This window comes from Lonchura striata, chromosome 4A, assembly GCF_050655825.1.
Source record: "Lonchura striata isolate lonStrDom1 chromosome 4A, ASM5065582v1, whole genome shotgun sequence".
Taxonomy (NCBI): Eukaryota; Metazoa; Chordata; class Aves; order Passeriformes; family Estrildidae; genus Lonchura; species Lonchura striata.
In genome coordinates this window covers 6,836,245-6,857,555 of record NC_140742.1, presented here as the reverse complement: position 1 = coordinate 6,857,555, position 21,311 = coordinate 6,836,245, and the positions used below count along the sequence as shown (strand labels likewise).

Sequence of the window (21,311 nt, the reverse complement as noted above, 5' to 3'; positions counted from 1 at the left end):
ATAATGGTTGGTGTTCTGCCTTAGTTTGAGACATTATAAAATAATGGAGATCAGAGAGTAGAGAATGTTGCAAACTCTTTTAACATACTTTGGGAGGAGAGGATTTTCATACCCCCTCTCCCTTTTTTTCTCTCCAGCAGAGGAGGAGAGCTACCTGCTTCCAGTGCATGTTTGATGCTGTTCACCTCCTAGACACGTAGCCTCTTCCTTAACCTGGAGTAAGCTTCAACCTCCATTCTTTTCCCTCATTTAGGGTGTGGTGTATCCAGGTTTTGCAGTTGCTCTTGTAGCAGCTTATTTTTTACTGGAAGATGAGATGCAGTGTTTGTCACGGGTGTTGGGAAGAGGGAATTCCCTAATGCAGTTTAGAGCAGTAAGAAGGAATTGAGCAGTGAAACAGTCTGCATTTCTTTCATGCCCAAAGGACCAGGTTTTGATTTTGTTTTTTACTCCTACAATGAAATTATTTTCTAAGGAAAGATAATATGAAAAGGTGCTATGTGAGTAACTGGCATAAAGGAGTTTCCAGAGTGCCACTAACCCTTTCAGTTGCAGATGCTGTTAAGGCTTTTTTGTTCTAGTCTTGTGGGTGATACAGAAGAACAGTGACCAAGAGAATTCAGTCTTACTGTCTTACACAGGATTTTTCAATTCATTTCTAGGAAAAAAAAAAAGATCAGGACACAACTCAGGAATGCTTTTTTGTAATCCTGGTCATAACCAAAAAACTTGTGCTTGCTGATTATGTGTCTTTTATAGTTATCTATGTAGCCTGGTAATTGTCCCAAAATGTGCAAGAAGGATGAGAGTTTCGATGACTTCGTGATTCCTGAAATACTGCAGAAGATCCACTAGCTGAAAAGCCATCACTGATCCTAAGTTAACGTCCCTGTTCATTTTGATGTTGACATTTGCAGTTCTGCTGTGTCTTCCCTGGCAGCTCTTGTCTTCCCCCTGTCTTTTTTTTCAGGGGTGTAAAGCTCTTCCTTCTCTTTTAAGAAAGGCACTTTTCAGTGTGTGTAGTGCTATTCTGCAGTTTACTCACCTGGTAATCAATTTCTTATATTTTTGAAGGCTCTTCAAAGGAAAATGCGGAGTTTCCATATCACCTGAATTGTAAAGTAGATGTTTTCTTGAGGGCATGAATCCCATGCATTCCATATTGTTCATACAAACACACACAGTGTTACCTTCAGATCTCCTTCCAGGACTTTGCTTATCCTTGGTCTCTAAGGCATGGTAGAATTAAGTTCTGTGGAATATACCTTCAACAAAAAAGTAGATCTGGACCCTTTTATACTTAGCAGTACAGAAAATGAGTGAGATGATAAGCAGCATGCCTGGTTATTATTTATAGATGCTTTTATGCTCTGTAGGTAGGTAGGAACACTCCTCCTATGTCTGCCTTCATAAATACTAGTAGTGGCTACTGATAGTTCAGCAGAGGACTGGTATGAGTGTGTAAAACCAATTTTTCATTACTCTCACCCAGATTTAAAAGGATGTGAGAACTCCCAAGAGCAGGAGAAATCTGCTCTATTCAGCCACTACCTCCCATATTGATCATTGTGGTTCTAGTGGCTCCTGCCCTATTGGTAGAATATTGTGTTGAAAGACTGGTTGGGACAGTACCATGGGTAATCTACCTCTGTTCCTTCTGAGGATTGTTTCAAAGACAAAACCACATTACAACTGTATATTTGTACTGTATCATCAAATGTGTTCAACCTTAGATAGTAAGATGTTTACAGATTTTTTTTTGCTTGCATTTTTGTTTTCCTCCTGCATTCCTGAGCAGGTGAAGTTTTGATTCTCTTTTTGAAAAATAGAGTAAGACAGCCCTACAAACAGGTAAGATAGGTAGGCATGAGGCAGCTTGCAGGTGATACTTGAGCAAACTGAAACAAGTTGTACTGGTCCGTGGCTGAGGGAGGTAAATTGTACCGCATCCTATAGCTTGGTGATTTTATATCTTGGTTTATGCAAGAGTAGATTTGGGAATGCTGTAACTTCTGGCATTTAACTTCAGAGCCTGCATTCAGAAGTTTTGTAAGGAAATGGAGCCAATTAATAGGACTTGATGAAACAGTGACAGTCCACGTGTTAATGGACTTATGCACTATGTTTGGTTGGCTGACAAAAACTCTGGTCTCTGGTCCATTTCCAGCTGTGATGAGTAATGTGGGACAAGCAGCTCCAGTTTGCTTTCAGAAAGCTAGAGAGAAGTCCTGACTAGCTTGGTGCTGGTTTGCTCCCAGAACTGAGGAGGTGGGGTGCAGTTCTTTCTGTTCAGTGGGAGGCTGCTGAAAGCAGAGCTTTTCACAGGCAGATGCTGACATGCTTCAATGCTGAATGCTTGGCTCACAGATGATAGAAATTTCTTCTTGAAGGATTGTTGCAACGCTGTTGTACTTCAGGTGCTGTGCTGTTTAAAAACATTGTACAGCCAGGTTCATGAGGTAGAAGTTGAAGGAGGGGTTTTAGGGAGAGCTAAGTAAAGATGAGGTATATTTCTAAATGCTTCTGCCTTGCCTAAGATGTTTCCTTGGTTCCTTTTAGCTGTATGGGTGGGAGGGCAAGCACTGCTGGGCAGTAGGAGTGACTGTTCATTGGGAGTGTCAGCAGAAGCAGCAGTGAAACAGCCATGCAGGAAATGCTTTAAGGTAGTTAAATACCCTTTCTCTGTGGGTCTAAATATGCAGCAGGATAAGCATTTAGAAAATGTCTGCCTGTGAAGGACTGCAGCATGGACAGTTTCCTTTGATACTTTGCAGGCTCTGTGAGAGAACCTGCAAGTAATGTTTTTATATTTTAGAAACTAAGGGCTATGTTCTCACCCGTGTGAACAGAGCATGCTGTGGCTCTGCGAGGAACGCCAAATTCATTTTGATACATTTTGTATCAATGGGAAACAGTGACACAATACTTTTTTAGGTAATGATGGATGCTGTTTTCCCTTGCAGTGCCTTAATTTTGCTTGGATGGTTTTCAGGGAAGGATGCTGTTTTCTGTGAATGTAAAATCATGAATCTGCTACCTAGAATAGAGGATTAGTACATAATTAGGAGAATTATAGGAGTCAACAAGGAATGGTGGTGTACTTGCTCAGGTGGAATTTAATGTGAGTGGTGATTTTAAAAAAAAAGTTTTAAGTTTTACTTTGGGTTACATGGTGAATGAACTGTTATAATTTAGGCTCCATCTGAATTACTTAAATTACCTGCTGGCTCTCCTCTCTCTCATGCTGTCTTTGTTTTTAACTGTTCACTGATCTTTAAAGGTGCATCCAGCCCCCTTCTATAGTACTGAGTGTAAAAGTGTGTATTGTGTCCTCTTTGTCACAATTTGGTTGTTTTGTACATTAATCTGAAGTGGATAAAGACTTTGCAATGCAATTTTTGCTTAACTGGTCTGTGTGATTTTACCTGATCCCTTGAGTTGTTGCAGTTTGCAGCCTGTTCATAATGGTTTTTAATACCATGTTCCCAATTACACAATGCTTTTAACTGCCTCTGAGTTAGGAAATAAAAAGAATTAAGTAGACTATGCAAAAATTAGTATCTGAAAATAATTAGGTAGAAGTAAAAACTAAATTGTGTAAGGATTTTTTTCAGGAGTTCTTGATTTTTATCTGCAAAAGTTTGGGATTTAATCTGTGAAACACATAGTTAACTGGATTATTTTTAGTTTGCTTGTTTAAATCATCATGTGCAGCCCAGGGCACAGGGGGAAAGTGCCTTTCAGGTGCCTGGGTTGCAATCTGCTGGCAGTGTGTCTCAAACTCTCAAGGTAGAGGCAGGTAAGATGCTGATGGTGAAGTTCTCTTTGAAACTTGTGGCTGTGTTTGCCACCCTTTTGAGAGGGTGGCAGTTCCTGCAGTGAGTTTGTGCAATGGGGAGACTGATTTTAAGAATCTGAAGCTCTGCATAGGTTTGATAATTTTTCCCTGGGATAGCAGATATCAGGGTGGTGCTTTTGCATTTGATGTCTGGGGGTAGAAATGCTGTAGACTGGGAGCCCAGGTGGCTGAGCTGAGGAGTGCCTGTGCCGTGTCACAGTGCCTGTGTGCTCTGACTGGGACAGCCTCACAGTGCAGCGAGACACTAATCAAGTGTTGATTTATGGTTCAAGCTGTACTCAACCAACTCGTAGACTGTAAAATATTGGGACATACTATAATACTGAACATCCTGCTTTTTAAGTTTTTTTTTTAATGTTGAATTTTGAGAGGGGTGGAGTTTAATTTTGCTTCAAAAAGGAAATAGGTCTGTGAAATAAGTATGGATGTTATTTTTTGTTTGCCATATATCATGATATCACCCCAGGTTCTTTTGGATAATAGTGCTAAGCTTGGAGTATATTGAGATTTTAAATGGAATTTTGATTTGTCCTCTCACAACTCCAGCCCACTTTCTTCAGGCCAGGGAAGAGAAGAAGTAGCATCTGTAGTATGGTTTTTATATGTAATCCAGAATTCATTTAGATTGGAAAATACCTGTAATTGAGTGGGGTTTGTCTCTGAGAACTTGGGAAGTAGTATCATAACATCTATTCTATTTGTGCAGAGTACCGTGCAAGTCAAATTTTCTTCTCCCAATACATCTTCCTGAAAACTCAATGTGGAGAAAGCTATTTCCTTGCTACATCTGTCTTTTGCACACCCTCTTCTGTGCATCTCTGTCTCCTGCAGCTCTCCCCAGTTAATTTTTGGACATCCCCTTTCTCCAGACCTTCATATCCTTCCATTAGCCTCACTTTGCCAGCATGCTACAATCCTACTAAGAAGAACCTTCATTTCAGTGGATAATTCGTAATTGCACATGGTAAATTGCAGGATGCTGTGTTTGGTGCAGAGACCACAGACACAGTTCAGTGTGCACAGCAAATAGGCCCATGCTTCACCTCAGCCATTCCTAACAGCCAGGTGCACACCTGGAGTGAGCCACGTGCTTCTAAAACACTACCCAAAGGAAAGAAATGTCTGGTTGCCCCTCTCTTAAAGGACAGCAATTTTTGTAGCTAATTTCTCTCTTGTCTATACCTGTGGGAGACTTTGCTGCCCTGGCATGAGGCAGGTGGTGTGGCTGGAGGTAACCCCTTATCCGCCAGGTGTAGCTGCTGCTGTTGGCAGCAAATCCAGCAAAGTTGTCCAGAAGGATTATCTGATTGGACTTGTTTTATTCTTTCCCTTTGATGCCAAAAAATATTTTTACTGGAAACCAGAATTCATCATACAGGTTGAACAGAAGAAAGCTGGTTTGAGAATGGAAATGGAATAAAATTAATGTTGTTTGATTTAATCAGATACAGGGACTCCCTGATGTGCAAGAGAGAGGCAAGGGAGGTGAAACTTTTAACAGGTGGATCTGTTGCACCTTCCATACTCTGGTAGTTGTGTGCAGTGTTTAAGTTTGGTGTACCTTTTAAGTGTGGTTGTAATGGGGACTTGCTCTGGATTGCCTACTGCAGCTAGGAGTGGGGATTCCCAATCCTTCACACCTCAGGTTAAGAGCAGTTTTTGGGGGGAAGCCCCATTGGGAGATGGGTGGGGGGACAAAATGGGGGGAAACCTGGCATCCACGGTTTTGGACAAAGCTAAAGGTCTGGGACTCTATAAATGACACCTTTTTTTGTTGTTTTCCTTGTTGCAGATGACTTGTTTAAGGTTCACAAACTTAAGCCAAATCTGAAGTGGCGACAGGCCTTTGACAACTACTTAAAAACAATGCCTCCTTACTACTTACTGGTATGTTCCTCTCCTTATCTCATCCTCTGGGGTATAATGGCTGGTGTGACCAGAGTCCTTTGCATACCTCTTCCTAGTAAAGTTTTTTTACATAATTATGATGGCATTTTAGGTAGTTAACATTCTGCCTTTCAGAGGTATGTAGATTAGTGCAAACATTTTTAAGAATTAAAAAAATTGTAGAAATACTGAGGAGTAGTAGCTATGTTAATATCTTAAGTGTTTAATAAATGTGTTTTCTGATTATTAAATATTAAATGACTTTTGATCAAAAGTACTTCAGAACATTCAGAGAAGCCAAATTTGGCATTATTTTTGTAACTGGATAAGGAAAATGCAGATTAGGTTGTTTGTTAATGTGAGTGAAGTGCTACAACTTGGGAAGCTGATATTGGCTGGGCCAAATAAAGGGTGGAGGGAGGCACTGTGTCACCTTTACATGTAGCTTGGACAATGCACCTCAATATGGACTTGCATCATCCCGGCTATTCTGGACCTGAGCCTTTGAGTGGAAATTGCCAGTGGCACCACACTGTGTGGTGTCTTGGTGATGTGGCATAATGTCCATTGTGAGCTAGTTAGACACCAAACTCATATCACATGTTATCTGAATAGACTTGAATTTTAGTGGCCAAAAGTGGAAAAGCTAGAGCACTAATCTATGTGCCTTAGCTTCCTATAATTGAGCTTATAAATTTCTTTTTTTAAATACTTATTCTCTTACTATTGTGTATTTTGTTTTCCTTATAGCCATTAAAGAAAGCCCTAAGGATGATGGGAGCTCCAAATCTGATATCAGATAATTTAGATTGTGGACTTAGTTACAGTGTTATCTCTTACCTTAAAAAACTCAGCCAACAGGTAGTATTGATGAAACCTTTGCAATTAGAAGTGCGTTGATTATTTAGTTTGTGGTAATCTCATTATAAAGCAGTTAATCCCTGTGGGGGAGTTCATATGGGTGTGCAGCATATATTATAATTGAAGATTGGTGAGCATTTCCACTGCAAATATGGATGAATTCAGTATGGTTCTGTAGCCAGTGATTGTGCCTTCTGTAAGTGGTGGAGAGGAATGCAAATGAAACCTCTTCAGCTTTACTTTAAATATCTGTTAGATTTTAAACTCCAAAGATAATAATTAATTTGAATTATGCCTGCTCTTGCCATTGTTCTTCACAGCTGAAGTCAGAGGCATGTTTTTAGTCTCATGTTTATTTCCATGTGTCCTTTGGCAATGTATATTTTCCAAAAAGAAAAAAAGTATGTTGTTGTCTGTGGGGAATAAAATCACAGTTCAGCCTTTATATCTGAGCTTCCTGCTTCCTTCAGGTCAAAGTCTTTCTATGTGTTAAGCGTGACCTGGTGGGAAAGTCTTTTGTATCTTTTTCTCTTTGCCAAGACTGCCATTCCAGGTGTAAGGGCCTGGAAGTTCTTCTTCCTTAGCATGAGGAGCTCTTGAAACAGCAGTTCAATATCTAGAAGGCAGTGGGAAAGCAGTGCAGCCTTTAAAATTACAAAGCAAAAATCCTCCGCCTTAAAGAATGCACAAAATACATCCCAGAGCCTCTGAATGACTGAGCATCTACTAGACATAAAACTTCCTGTGGTATTTTGGTAATCTAATGATATGCAAATTCCTGTGATTTATCTGCACTGTGGAGTTGGAATGACTCGAGATGGCTGCTGTGGCTCTCACAGAAGTTCTCAGCACATGGAACAGTTTGAATGTGTGGAATGCATTATCAGCTCCTGTATAGGCACAGGCAATTCCAGAATTCTGCTGTGCTCCTGCTGTTCTTAAATTCAATTTCCCACAGATAATGAAGCAAACTGTGCAGAGGAGGAGATCTGGGGGAAGTGGCTTGCAATCACAGTGGGTTTTGGGGTTTCGGTTGGTTGGGTGTTTTTTTTTTCCTTTGGAGGTATTGCTAGTGGGTAAAAAAAAACCTTAACTCTGAATACAGCTAGAACTTAATAGAGTAAAATTCTCTGTAGCTGTAATAAGAAATCTGTGCTAATTGGAGTAGTGATGCGTTTTTAGAAATGTACTCATTAAACAGATTTCTTTCGCAATTTTTCTCCCTTATATTGTTACAAACATACACAGCAAACCTTAGTTCATAGGTTGCTTCAAAAATAAACTGAAATTCTATTACTATATCTGAGTAATATTATGGTTTTAAATGCAACTTTATTGTAACCTAAGGTGTCACACCTACCTTCAATTTTGTTTATTCTTTCCCATTAAAGATGGTTCTTCAGGGACACAACAGAGTCACAGACTTGCAACAAAATCAGGGAATATTCACATACCTCCTACTGGCATATAAATTTAGATACACTGGCTAAATATTTTTCCATATGCTAGCACATTAGGATTTCTTTATGCTTGAGTTCTAATCTCTGTAATCCAATGTGTCCCTGGGTAGGTAGTAGGGAACTAAATTTGTAGTTTTATTCTGCTAATGTACTGTGTGTTTTGTACTGGAAATGTGCAATGCCTGCTGATTCTTTAACTCACAATGTGATTCCATTTTAGACAAAAATAGAATCGGAACGGATAATAGGTTCAGTGGGTAAGAAAGTTCCACAAGAAACTGGAATAAAAGTGAAAAATCACTCCAGTGGCCTCTCCTTGGTACACAGTAGGGATTTTAAACAACTGCTGCAAGGGATCACTGGGGAATCTCCTCTGAGACTGTCGGAAATGAATGTTAAAGAATTTGCTGGATTCCAGATAGGACTTTTAAACAAGGTAAACAGCACTGTGATCTTGCATGACAAGTAGTTAATCTCATCTGTTTAATGGGTAATTTTTATGGACGTAGTATAGAAGGAAGTACCTTCGCTGAACTGTGATGAGTGCAGCATAGACATAAAGAGGGAGAATAATAAATGCAATTTTTTTGCACTTGATTTTGGGACACTGTTTGAAAACCCCATGGTAGTAAATGAAAATTACTGTGTTTTAAGTGCCAATCTCTGCAAAAGACAGCTATTGTTCATCCACAGATTAATGTGCTTTCTCTTAATGGAGCTGAAAGCACTAATGCTGAATAAGGTCATGTTGAAAAAATAGGCACTGAGCTGCTTGTATTCAGTTATGAAACTCTAAAGTTACTTAAGAGTATTTTTTAAAACTAATGTTATTAGAGTTCATAGTGGAATTTCTCCATGCATGAAAACTGATGGATTAACTGGAAGTTACTTATTTTGTCACAAAACTAGGATTTGAAGCCACAGGCATTCAGAAATGCATATGATATTCCCCGTCGCAGTCTTCTAGACCAGCTAACTAGAATGAGAACCAATCTTCTGAAAACACACAGACTTATCTTGGGGCAGGATGAAGGTAAGGAATTGCAATTCATCATTAATAGTTTGAAGAAAATAGAGCTATTTTTGTTATTTCCTTATGGTAGTTTTTGGTGTGGGAGCAGAGGTGACCATTGCATATCTTGCTGAGTCAGACAGTGCCCTTTTCTTGACTCTGAAGGGGAAGGAAGGAAATCTTTGCCTTCTGTCATGCAAGATGTTATGCCAGCTTTGAAATTTAAAAATAAGTTCCATAGGAGAGCTTTCCCATTCACCAGGGTTCAGTAGACATGTATTAATAAGTGATGGGGGCTTAAGGCAGAGAGGAGCTCTCTTTGTTTTTTGTGAGATGCTGGTGGTCTAAAGATGCAGTTGCTGACATAGAAATTAAACTTGCTTATTTTTTATTCTTCTGCCAGGTAAGCTCAGCTCTTGCCAGGCTTATTTCCACAGTTGTAGTCTTCGGCTCATTCTCTGTAGTCAAAAGAAATAATCAGTTCTAGTTCTTAAATGCTAACATTTGAAATTGAGGTGTGAAGTTTGTATTGCCTTAATTTTAAGATTAAATTAAAATCTTGTTTCTGTTTCAGACTGCCTTCATAGTGTTCCTGTTGCTCAGATGGGAAATTACCAGGAATACCTGAAAATGATGCCTTCACCTCTTCGGGAAATTGACCCAGATCAACCAAAAAGACTCCATACTTTTGGCAATCCGTTCAAACAGGACAAGAAGGTAGGAGGAGCCTTGCTGCCTACTTGTGCCTTTATATTTAATGCAACTTGAAATAATTTGTGCATAGAATTTCTCCCCCACAACTACGATATATTGCTAACCTGTGGAAAGGAGGGATGTCTTCCATGTGGTCCAAGAGCAATGTGTATGGAATTGTGCTGTTTTACAGGGTGGGACTGGGCTCTCTCTGGTTACATTGGATATCTCTGTTCTGAGAGCTGTCAAGTGTTCTGAAAGCCACTTGAGTCTGAATGCAGAGGGACTCAGCTCATCAGTGGATTGGTGAAACAGTTGCTGTTTTGTGCTACTGCTGAAATTATTACTTATTTTTCAGGGTATGATGATAGATGAAGCCGACGAGTTTGTGGCCGGGCCCCAGAACAAGATCAAGCGTCCCGGGGAGCTGAACACGCCAGCGTCGCTGAAGCGGCGGCGCAGCATGTCCCCCCTGCTGCGGCGGCCGCAGTCGCCGCCCGTCGTCACCAACCACGTGGGTGGCAAGGGGCCACCCGCTGCTCCTGGCTCCCCCTCCTACCTGGGCCTCAAGGGTGTCCCAGCAAATAAAGGTAACTGAGCTGTGGTGCAGCTGCTCGGCTGGCAGGGGGATCAGGGAGGAAGGGAAAAGGTTCTGCCAGCGCGTCTCTGCTTTGCTGTTATGTAGGAGTGGGTTTCTTTTGTTGGCTTAGATGAACATGCTGCTGCTACAGCTAATGAAATCTGAAATTAAAAAACTGTTTGGAGATAGAAAGTATCTCAAATCAGCTTTTAGTTGTTCTTTGTGTATTCTGTGGCGAAGAAGTTGTTTCGTTTCCTCAGACAGGAATTCTCATACCCACCTATTGCAGCAAATGGAGTCAGAAGAAAACTCTGTTAGCTGGGTTTGGGGAAGAGAAGGAAGACATGAGTTTACTTAGGAGTCACGACATTGCACTAGGAATACAGAACATGGTGGCTTCACAATAGTGATAGGAGATGTAACAGTCCAAAGGGGAAGTATTCCCTAGGTCACATCCACAGTTGAACAAAAGTATTGGAGTCTTGTCCAGTGCTGTCAGATTGCTACACAGCACTTCAGACAAAAAGGATACAGAACTGCTTCTGTTTGGTTCTTTTGATGCACCAGTAAGATATGTATTTTTCACTTGTAGATACCAGTAACAGTGTTGTCCAGGATGGCAATGGAGAGAAGAAAGCAGAAAATTGTCAGTCAGTGGAGAAGCAAATTGATGGCTTACCTGTGCAAATGGCTCCTGTGGTTCCAGCTGCTGTGGGAGAGGATGAGATGTTGCCCAACGACTTAGACTCCTTACCTGTTGAATTCAATTGTTTAAGTGAAGATGGGTTGGATCATAAACCTGGTACCAACGCACTAGTTCGAGGGCCTCTGAATTACAGTGTGAGTGGAGATGACCAAAAGCGGGCCATGGAGTCTACTTCTGAATCTGTGCCAAATTCCTTTAAAATAACACCTACCATGTTGGAAGGAAGCAATGCTGACATCAAAATTAAAGTGATGAAAGAGGTTCGCAAACCTGGAAGAAGTAAGTTATTTGGGTTTCTTTATTTTAGTAGCATATATTATATGTGGTGTGAGAAAGAAGACTTTCCCTGGAAGGAAGGAGCTGTTTTCAATACACACACAACTTTAGATTTTGAGCAATTTTTGGTTGCTCATAAATGAGCAATAGAGGGCAAAAAGGGAGGAAATGCTGAGTTGAAGTTCAGACTTGTGCTTAGGAGGTTGAGTGCCAAGTCACCCTGTTTGCCCTGGAAGAGAGGTTACCTGGTGTAAGAGGTGCCCTGTGAAAGCAGCACCTTTCAGAGGTTTTGGTACCAGTGATTAATGAGACTGAATACTCTGCTTTAGGCTGCACTGCACCTGTGTACACAAAAAGTGTACTTGCTGCTCTGTGTCCATCAAAACTCCCTTGTGCAGGGCAAAGGCACATCTCTGTAAGGGTGTGCATCTTGGAATATGCTTGAAAGGGAATAGTAACAGTTTATAGCAGAGTGATTTTTTTAAAATTTTGTGAGACTAATTAGCGATGAAACACTAAAAGATACAAACTCTTAAGAACTGAAGACTAAAAGTGACAGTCTGCAAAGTGGGCTCATCCAGTTTTATACCAAATTAATGCCTAGTAAATGGTGGTGCAGCATAAAACTGTGTTCAGTGTGAGTCACCTGTCTTGCTGCAGAATTCAAGCAGTCATCAGAGAAAGAAGCTAAATTTTTGTGGCTTGAATATGTAATCTGTTCAGATGTCTGACCATTTATGCTCCCTCTGCCTACTGCATCACTGAGCAGACTCCTGGTTACAGCACCATAAATGTATTCATTCAGGGGTCAGTTATGGGAAATAGTGAAACAATGCTGATTTCAAATTTATTTCCAATTCAGTATGTCCAGTTTACTCTTTGCAGTGGACATACCTTGTACCAATGGGACAGTCATATTGTGCTCACACTAAGGGTTGATAATTTGTCTTTCAAGAGATGTAATGGCAACCTCTGCTTTCAGAAACGATGGCTCCAGGCCAGATCAGGGTTTGGTGGCCATGTGCATGTTAACTGTGATCGTGGAAATGGGAGGCTTCTCTCTACCAGACTGCATTTTCTGAGGATAAATGCTCCTACCTACTGCTTTTCAAAGAGAACCTTAATCTTTGGTGCCACATTTGAATTCCCAGATCATCAGTATTCCTTTAAATTATTCTATCGCCTCTGTTCTGCTCTTAAACCTAATGCAGGTGTTTTTCTTGCTTTATGTGTTTTACCCTGCAGAGATACATGAAACTGGGTTTTTTTTTTTCATTTTTGGCTCTTGAGCTTTTCTGAAATTACATCTGAAACATTCATTTTTAATACATGGTTGAATTTTTATCTCTTTTTTAGATTATGAAAAAATATTTTCTCTTCTTGAGGAGGTGCAAGGACCTATGGAAATTCAGAAGTATTTCATTGAATTTGCTATCAAGGAAGCAGCAAGGTTTGTATAGATAGAAAGGACTCAGAGTCATAATTTTAATATTGATTTAGGTCATGGTAGTAAATAATAAACTTTATCAGTGCTAGTTTCTGATTTTCTGTTTTGACATATTTAAATTATAATTGTTTTAGTGGTCAAACTACTGTTACATTTTTTGTAGCAAATGATCTTCACTGAAAGTTTAAATACGAAATAGATAACAGGTTGTTCCTGAAGACAACTCAAAATACAAGTGGGTTGAGGAGGGGCAGATGTATTAAATGAAATTTTCTAGCCATTCTAATGTCACAAATAAAACAAGCTCTTCCCTACTGGAAACGGAGAGCCTCTGGTAATATGATTTGTTATGGCTGAATACTCTTTGAGTTGATAAACTGTATTTTTGGAAGAAGAAATTTATTTTTTTCTCCCTCTCTTCTGTAGGTTTAAAAAACGGGTCTTAATACAACACTTAGAGAGAATACTAGAGGAACTAGATTTCACCAGCCCACCCAACAGAGTTAATCATGTCAACAGTAGATAATAATGTACCAGCCAGACGAATGTGGACCAGGAACGAGTTTGCTGTGCCACAGAAGAGTGGAAGAGGACGTAGCTGCTGCCCTCACCATCTTGGCAGTCAAGTGATTTTACTGTCACAGTCTGAGAAGAAGCAGTGGAGCTTTAACTTTCAGAGCCTGATTCGGCAGAAGCTGGGTTATAACCTTAAGGATTTGCTATGAAAGGTGTGGCTTTTTCCTGTGGAGGGTGCTCTTTGCTCAACAGGCGGAAGAAAATAACCATTGCTGCCCCTCCTGCAGGTGATGAGAATTTACTCATTTGAACGCTGTCATTAGACATTTACGTGCTATAGGCAGCAGGTTGCACTAAAACGGGGCACTGTCAAATGCACACACTGTCTGCATCGTGGAGAGAGCCCGTGTGTTCCCAAAAAACCCTCCCAGAAACACCTGCACTGGTAAAATTGCATGTTGCCACCACAGAGACAAGGGTCTTGTTCCCAAGAACTGCTAGCCATGCCTTTAAACTTGAGATTCAGTGTAGATTGAGAGTAAAGAAACTGCTATTGTGTTAATGAAAGCTAAAGACAGCCCTGTGACTGTTACCACCTGATGGTCACTAAACAATCTACCTCAGACTCTCTTCTGTTTTGTCTGCAGACATTATGAAAGTGCACCTGAGGCTTCCCAGGTCCCCGACTTCAGTTCTCTTTCATCCTGTGAGGAGGACGGAGATTCTTCAGGTGGCCTTGGCACACGCTGTGCTTTGGAAGCACTAAAAGGAAACGCTTTTAAAAACGTGTATTTTAATGTTCATACAAAAGAGATTATTTTGAACAGTATTGTTACCAGATCACTAATTTGATATTTTAACTGTATAAATTTTTTGGAGCATATGTATATATAAAATAAACCATTTTATTAATTTTTAAGAAGTGCTAATCTGAGGAGTCTATAGCGGGCAGCACTGAGTTCCTCCAGTTGTCTGTTACTAGCAGACTGAGGATATTTTTGTAAAACCAGCTGAACCTGGTCTTTCACATCCTCAGACACAGCTTGTGGTGTTAGCTGCGGAATGTGTTTGTACCCTGGAGCAGCTACCCAGGCGTCACTCAGTTTGGCCTCTGGGGTGCACATTTTTACTCAGTTTTGAGGGCTGTAAGTTCCAGTTTACCAAACCCTTGGTTACCTGAGCTGGTATCCTCTCCTCTGTTCCTCTTAATTCTTTTGTCCAAAGGCAATTTCATATATGACACAACATACAAAGAAGACTGAAGCCACCTGCATATAATTTTTTTTCCTTTCTAAAGCAGTACCAGTAGTGCTTTTTTTTTTTTTTTTCCTTTCTAAAGCAGTACCAGTATGGAGTGGCTCTTGGAACGAGTGTGTATTTTCAGTTGTTTGCTCATAATCTCCTCTGATCCTCTAACAGCTTTCTTTGAAAGACAGGTTAAAGTTGTGCTCATGATGACTTGTGCTCTTGGCCTCGTATGTGAAATATCCCAGGGATTCCAGTGGACTGGCCAGGCAGGGAAACATTGTCATGGTGAGCCTGTGCTTCTCTGTTCCTGCTGGTATTTTTAGTACAAGCCAGTCTGTGAGACATCTTTTCCATCCTCTCTGAAGCAGTGGCCTTGGTTTCCTTGGAAGATGCAGTTTGACCATTGGAATGACACCAGTGAAATGCAAGAAGGAAATGAAATTCAAGAAGGAAGTGAAATACAGCAACAACAAATCTCTGCCACAGTGTATATGAATGAAGTGCCATAGGAGAAGGCATTACTATAAGTGTGCCCTGATTCTTAGAAGTAACTTTTATTCATCTGTGCAGATGAATAGAATTGAATATCTGTTTTAAAACCCCACAAATACCTTGAAATTATACAAAGGGGGATTTACTCCTTCAAATTTCGTATGGCAGCTGTTTCTCACTGTGATGGACATCCCATGCCAAGTGTTGGACTCTTCTAAGGGATTTTATTTATGGAGGGTCAGATATAATGTGCATACCTCATTGTAAAATTGCCTGGTTAAATGCATCAAGTTGCATGTAATGTACTATTCCTGAAGTAGTAGGTGATAAGAGGAGACAGCTTTCTTCCATATAATTAATGGCTGATTAATTGTCATCACCGATTCCAGAGACACTCACTTGATCACTGTGTGTCTCAGCAGGGGCCATATTTTTAACCAGTGACCTTGGTAGTGTGTAAATCTGCTCTTTTGGTGGGATGCAGTTGGCTGCCAAATCAGCTGCAAGGAGCTGGTAACTTCCATGCACTCGTCACCTCAGAAACTACAGAACATTCAAGTGCAAGCAGTGGGAATTTGACCCCTGCCTCACCATTATTTTATCTGAATAGACTACATTTGGATTAGAATATTTGAGCAGCAGGAACCATATAGTGAACTGGACATGAGTCTTCATAAGAAGGAAGGAAGGAAGATATCCTCAGGGGTTGTGTCAGTGCAGAGATGAAGAAGGAGCAACACCAGTGATGGAGAACGCACGCAGCCCTGAATTCCACATGGAAATTGCTCATGCAGGAGGCAGAAAATGTTCCACAGCTGGTTTAAGAAGATTGTTAATGGAGAGAACTCCTTGTGAGCCAGACCCCAGTGCTGGATATGGGTGGGACATGCCTTGAACAAATACAGTCACAAGCTGTGCTGGCACTTTGGGGACAGCCAGGAGAGCCATGCTGGTGTCAGGCCTTGCCTTTCCTGGTATAGACCATAGCCCAGCAGCAAGAGCTATGTCACCAGGGCTGTGACCTGTATCACAGCAGGAGTGTCCCTCAGCAAGGGCTCAGGAGAGAGTGTGGGTCCACTGATTCATCCTGGAATTGGAAGTGGTTTGTGCTTTGCTCAAACTTAGATTTTTGAGCCCTTGTTTATATGTAAGGTTGAAATAATGTGGCACAGTTGAATGTTGGGAAGTAGGGGAAAAATATGGCTCTGTGTTTCCTGTAAGGAGCATTGTTTAACAATCTGAATTAGCAAATTTAGCACTTGCCTTCCTTGGATAGGAAGGGTTGTGAGGTGCTTTGGAGTCTGGATACCTGTGCGAGTTCTGCATCTGAGGGTTTTCTGACCCTCTCTTAACTAGGCCTCCTCAGTACGTGTTGCCTTTATTTTTTCCCTTGTAGACATCAAGGGTTTTTCCTCCTGAGCCATGCAATTCCCAGGCTGGTCACTGTGGCAGGTGTCTGTTGGGTGTTACTGTTCCCAGTCTGGGGGTGCAGTGCATTTATGGTGGGCACATGTATTCTTGCCCAGGTTTAACCAGCATCAGAGAGTGATTGTCAGCTTCCAAAATAGCAGCTGCAGAGGCTGTAACTGTGCTGTGGACAAGCAATTTTATGTCTCCCTTTGCAGGAAACTGTAAAAAACAATCCCCAAATCTATTTTTTTTTTTTTTTGGTAATTTTCTCCTGGTTCTTCTTCTAAACTGCCTGGCTGAAATGGCAGCAGTGTGGGCTGTTAGAGTTTCATTTCTTTTAGTCTGTTCTTTAGTATCTGCTAAGAAACTTCTGATGGAAAAATACAAGAAATGCATTACCTAACAGAAACAAATGGTTAAAAAAACCTGTAAAGCTCAATTACAGTGTTTCATACCAGCAACATGGCAACATCACACCTTAAGCAAATGGACTTGAGAGTGCTTGTCTTGAGAATGTGCAACCTAGTTAAGCAGAAAACAAGGCCAAAGACACTTCAGATCTGGCAGACAGGAGGCTTGGCAGAGATCTGGAGGAAGGATGTTAGTCACTGGAATTAAAAGGAGCTGCTGCTTGCAGGTCTGCAAAAACAAGTTGAGGTCTATCCTAAGTGGAAAAGGAAGAAGCTGGAGAAGAAGAATGCCTTGGGATTTAGCAAAAATCTTCTGGCCTGCAGGAATTGTTGAGCTGTGTTCTAAATCTGAATTCTAAGATCATTTCAAGGAGGATGGACTAAACAAAAAATGTTGAACTTTCCTGAAATAATCCATTCAGTTGCATTGCAACCTGGCTTGTTTCTTCACTGAAAGGCTTGGCTTGGCTTTGGCATTGGTGTTTTTCTTCTCTCAGTCTGTGATGTGGTGTTGTCTCTTGGTAGTGGCTAAAGCAGCATGGCAGGGAAGCTCTGTGGTTGTCCATGGAGCTGGGAGTGCAGACAGGGGCTGTGGGAAGAATTGGTGGAAAAGGCAGGTGCTGCTTGTGTGCTGTGGGAGGTAGTTCAGCTTCACCTCTTCCATGTCAAATCCTTCATTTTAAAAGTGCACAAGATGCTTTTCAGGGCTGGGAGCACAGATCTGATGCCTTGAGCAGCTGATTACTCAGAGTTCAGAGGATGGATGTGCCAAGGAAGGAGTTAAATTGTTGTACAGACTTGTACAGCCAAGTGGTAGATGCTGGAGGATGTTTCCATAGGCAGTGGAAGAACTGAGCTGCACTTGCCTTCACCCGCTCGGCTTTGCCAGGAATGGGGACTGCTGGTACCGTGTAAGGAAAATGCCCTTCAACAGTGCTCAAAGCAGCTGCATATTTCTTCAGATTTTGAGCTTGGGATGAAGCTCTCAAAGAATTTTTATTGAAGTCCAAAAGACTTGAATAGTTTGGCCTGGAAATGGTGAAATAGAAACCTCAGACGAGATTTTTGCTGTAGATCTGATGTTTTGGAGAGCTTGGGGAAGTTTTATCTTTACATCTGCAGTGGGAATTTGATGGCTGTTTCTTAGTCCTGGACCATCTCCAGCTGCAATGGAAGTAGCTGGATCCTTGGCAATTGAATATGCTTGCTGTCATCTCCATCACTGTCACTCCTCTAATGCAAACAGTCTTGCATAATGTCCCTTAAAATATTGGGCACCTCTGGTAATTTGCTGTATCCCAGTGCTCCACTTGCCACTGCTGAGCAGCTGGTAGGAGGAACAGAGCTTTTTGGGGATGATCCCCATGGTGTGTGCTCATTTACAAAGTACTTTAGAGCCCTGCAGAATGCTGAACAGGAGGAGAGGGTTGTAAAGCATTTTGGTAGTTACTAGGGTAAAGCTTTTTTTGCGTGGTCAGTCTGTTTCTTTACTCCAGAGCAGGTGTATATTTTAATGTTAAATTGTCTCTATAAGTATTTAATATGTAGAATATATCAAAGAGGTTCAGTCTTGTAAAGGATGGAGTTGGGAGACGTTTCCCCTTGCTTCATCTTGCAGCTGTGACCCATGTGCTTGTGCAGAGGTGGCCCTTGCAAGGGAAGGATGCTGGGCTGTGCTGCTCAGGTTTTCCACAGGGAGGGACTGCTCTGGAACCATCCCAGGTCTTAGATCAGTGTAAATAGGCAAGGGAGCTGATTTTTGCTGGGTTTGTGGAAATGCACTTATTGTTTCTTGAGGTGGTGGTAGCAGTGTGAGCAGTTCCTGTCTGGGCACAGCTTTGGGAGCTGAGGAAGCTGTCGGGGTTTTTGGAGTTTGAGCAGCCACAGGTCGGGTCAGGGCACGCTGCTGAAGTGGCTGCCTGATCCCTTGGCACTGGGTGTCTCAGGGATCAAGGGTGCTTTCCTAAGCAGGACAGAAATAAAAATGAGCCCTGTTCCCCAAGACTAGAAAGTGATTAAAAAAAAGGCATTTTGCTGATTGCAGATGATTATAATGCAGCTGTTCGACAGTGACATTCCAGCCATGGAAAAATAACATTGATTCTTTGAGCTGTTTTCCAGTCTGCGCAGCATATTAAAACCCTTCATGCACAGCTGGCACATTTAACTTTGATTATGTTGTTGAAGTGACTGATCTGAGAGCAGCCTGGATCCCAGTTGCTTGCAGAATTTGAAAATAAGATTGTTCCAATTCATCTGCAGTTGGTTATTTTGGAAGAGAGACAAGCTATCTTGAGCACTTTTAGGGCTGCTAATTAAAGTCCTGTGGCTCTCCTCTGAGAGTGTCTTTAAAGATGGATGGAGGGACTTACCCAAGGTCATATAGTGTGTCACTGACAAAGATGATTATGAATTCTGTGCCCTAATTTGGTCTTGCACACTTGAATTATTTCTCTGGTGTGGACAATCCCACCACAAACCAACACACTGGCTGCTGGGCTGTTGTACATGTCAGTGGGTTCCTTCCTCCCTGTGCTCTCCCACCTGCCAGCTGGGTCTGGCATGGGAGCAGCGTGAGATGGAGGAAGGACAGGCTCCGTACTGCTTCCCCATGGAGGTGACTGCAGTGGGTGCCTTTTGGCTGGAAGTGTGCTTCTGGGGCTGGAAAAAAGCAGGAGCTTGGAAATGAAGGTAGGAGGACTGCAGAGAAGCTGCCCAAGCCTTTTGGCATTTGTGGTGGTACTGCCTCTTTGTTAAGAGTTTGGCTTTTGACCTGAGCTGCTCCAGCACCTTTCCTTTCCCAGCTCAGCGAAAACACATTTCAAAATTCTGCTGACATCCGTGGGTTCAGGGCTCCTCCTTCTGCACACACAGAACTTAGAAGCTGCTATCCAAAATGATCATTAGTGGAAAAGGAGATGGTGTGGGACTCGGGAGCTGTGGAAGAGGCTGTTTTAAGTGTCTCACATCCATCAAACTCTCCCGCAGGAGTTGTGTCAGAGAACAGGAATGCCAGGAGCTGGATGTGGGCAGGACGTGCTGGGGCTCGGTGAGCTGGGAAGGCTCTCACCGAGCTGCTGCTGCGGCAGCGCCTGCGGCTTCCAGCAGGTGAAACCGGGTCAGAGCAACTCCTGGGAACTGGCTGTGAATTCCCCCAGGAAAGGCAGGTACTGGTGAGTCACGGCCCAGGCTGTGATGGGAAGGTTGCTGGATAATAGCTTGAGCGATGGTGGTGGCTTCTCTTCACACATCAGGACCCTGAGGAGGCTCTGACCTCGTGGGGCAGCTGAAAGCTGTTCTTTGTCTGGGTTCCAGGTGGCCAAAGCTGAATTCCTGCAAATGTAGATATAACAGGCCCTCCTTCCCAGGGTATGCCTTGCACCCCTGGACCTGGTGTACCTACTGTTGAAGGGAGAAGGGGTTGTCAGGGTAAGGAGATGAAAGGGACAGCTCTTGCTATGATAGGAAAGCAAGAGAGAGGTTGAAAACCTTTCCCTGTTGATATTCAGGCACGAGGTGGGAGCTCCTGTGAAGGGATTGACCAGTGGTGAGTTTGGGAGGTCGGTGCTGTGCTCAGTGTGAACCTGGCGTGGGGCCCTCTGAGGGGGTTTGTGCTGATGGAGTGCTCTGCTCTCTCTGGAGCTCATCTGTCATGACTCACTTATTTCACTGCTCCTGTTTTGACTTGTACTTCATCTCTGTGGAGCATCCCGCTGCTCTGCTCCTGGGGTTTGAGCCTCAGGTCTGTCCCTTTCAAGCTCTGCAGCTGCTGCCTGAGCACAAGAAGGCAGATGAGAAAGTGCCTTGAGACTCCCCTGCCCACTGCTCCCATGCTGGGAGGCAGCTCAGGCTGTTCCCATGGTTGTCCTCCCTGCCAGCCCAAGGCAGCCCAAGGCAGCAGCATGGCCATGGCCACGCTTGACCATCACTAGATTGGTGTTTTTAACCAGCCCTGGTGCATCCTATAGGATATGTGGTCCCTCCCATGGGAGATGAACATGGGCCTCACCCTGCTGTGGGTTTTCCTTTGTGATCTGAAGCTGCTGTATTTAAACATGTAGGGAAAGTAGACTGGCTCCAGCTTCAGAATGGTGGTGGTGAATTAGAAATGGTGCCACAATCCCCAAGTCCCTCAGCAGAGATCTGTGTGTGACAGGACACTGTAGAGCAGCATGGTGGCCTTGGGCAAGGAGGGGGCATTATCTGACCCCTTCTCTCCCCTCCATGTGCTTTGCATTGTGCTGGGGAGGTGGTGCCTCACTGGGGGCTCACCCAGACCTGTGGGTGCCTTGGAGGCTTCAGCAATGTCCCAGGGAGTGACAGCCTGGTGTGGATGTGGGGAACAGGAGGCCCTCTGTGGCCTGCCTGCCAAACTGGCCACTCCAAAACTGCTTTGGGCTGCATCCTGCTTTGTGCACTTCTGCTTCAGCCTTTGCTGTGCACAGAGGATGCTC

The 21,311-nt window shown here is 42.6% G+C and overlaps 1 protein-coding gene across 4 annotated transcripts in view; it reads left to right on the top strand.

Moving 5' to 3' along the window:
• LOC110480499 (integrator complex subunit 6-like) overlaps nt 1–14,215 on the top strand; it is a 39,456-nt gene extending 25,241 nt beyond the window's left edge. For 2 of the 4 annotated variants that reach the window (XM_021548484.4, XM_085570420.1), the window contains 9 exons: nt 5,652–5,746; nt 6,497–6,607; nt 8,288–8,503; nt 8,977–9,100; nt 9,654–9,796; nt 10,131–10,362; nt 10,945–11,337; nt 12,691–12,784; nt 13,208–14,215. In XM_021548484.4, the coding sequence (XP_021404159.2) occupies nt 5,652–5,746; nt 6,497–6,607; nt 8,288–8,503; nt 8,977–9,100; nt 9,654–9,796; nt 10,131–10,362; nt 10,945–11,337; nt 12,691–12,784; nt 13,208–13,307 (1,508 nt within the window). In that variant the 3' untranslated portion in view covers nt 13,308–14,215. The remainder of the gene's footprint in view (nt 1–5,651; nt 5,747–6,496; nt 6,608–8,287; nt 8,504–8,976; nt 9,101–9,653; nt 9,797–10,130; nt 10,363–10,944; nt 11,338–12,690; nt 12,785–13,207) is intronic. The other 2 variants (XR_014952387.1, XM_021548485.4) reach the window with 2 other exon arrangements.
• The last annotated feature ends 7,096 nt before the right edge of the window (nt 14,216–21,311 follow it).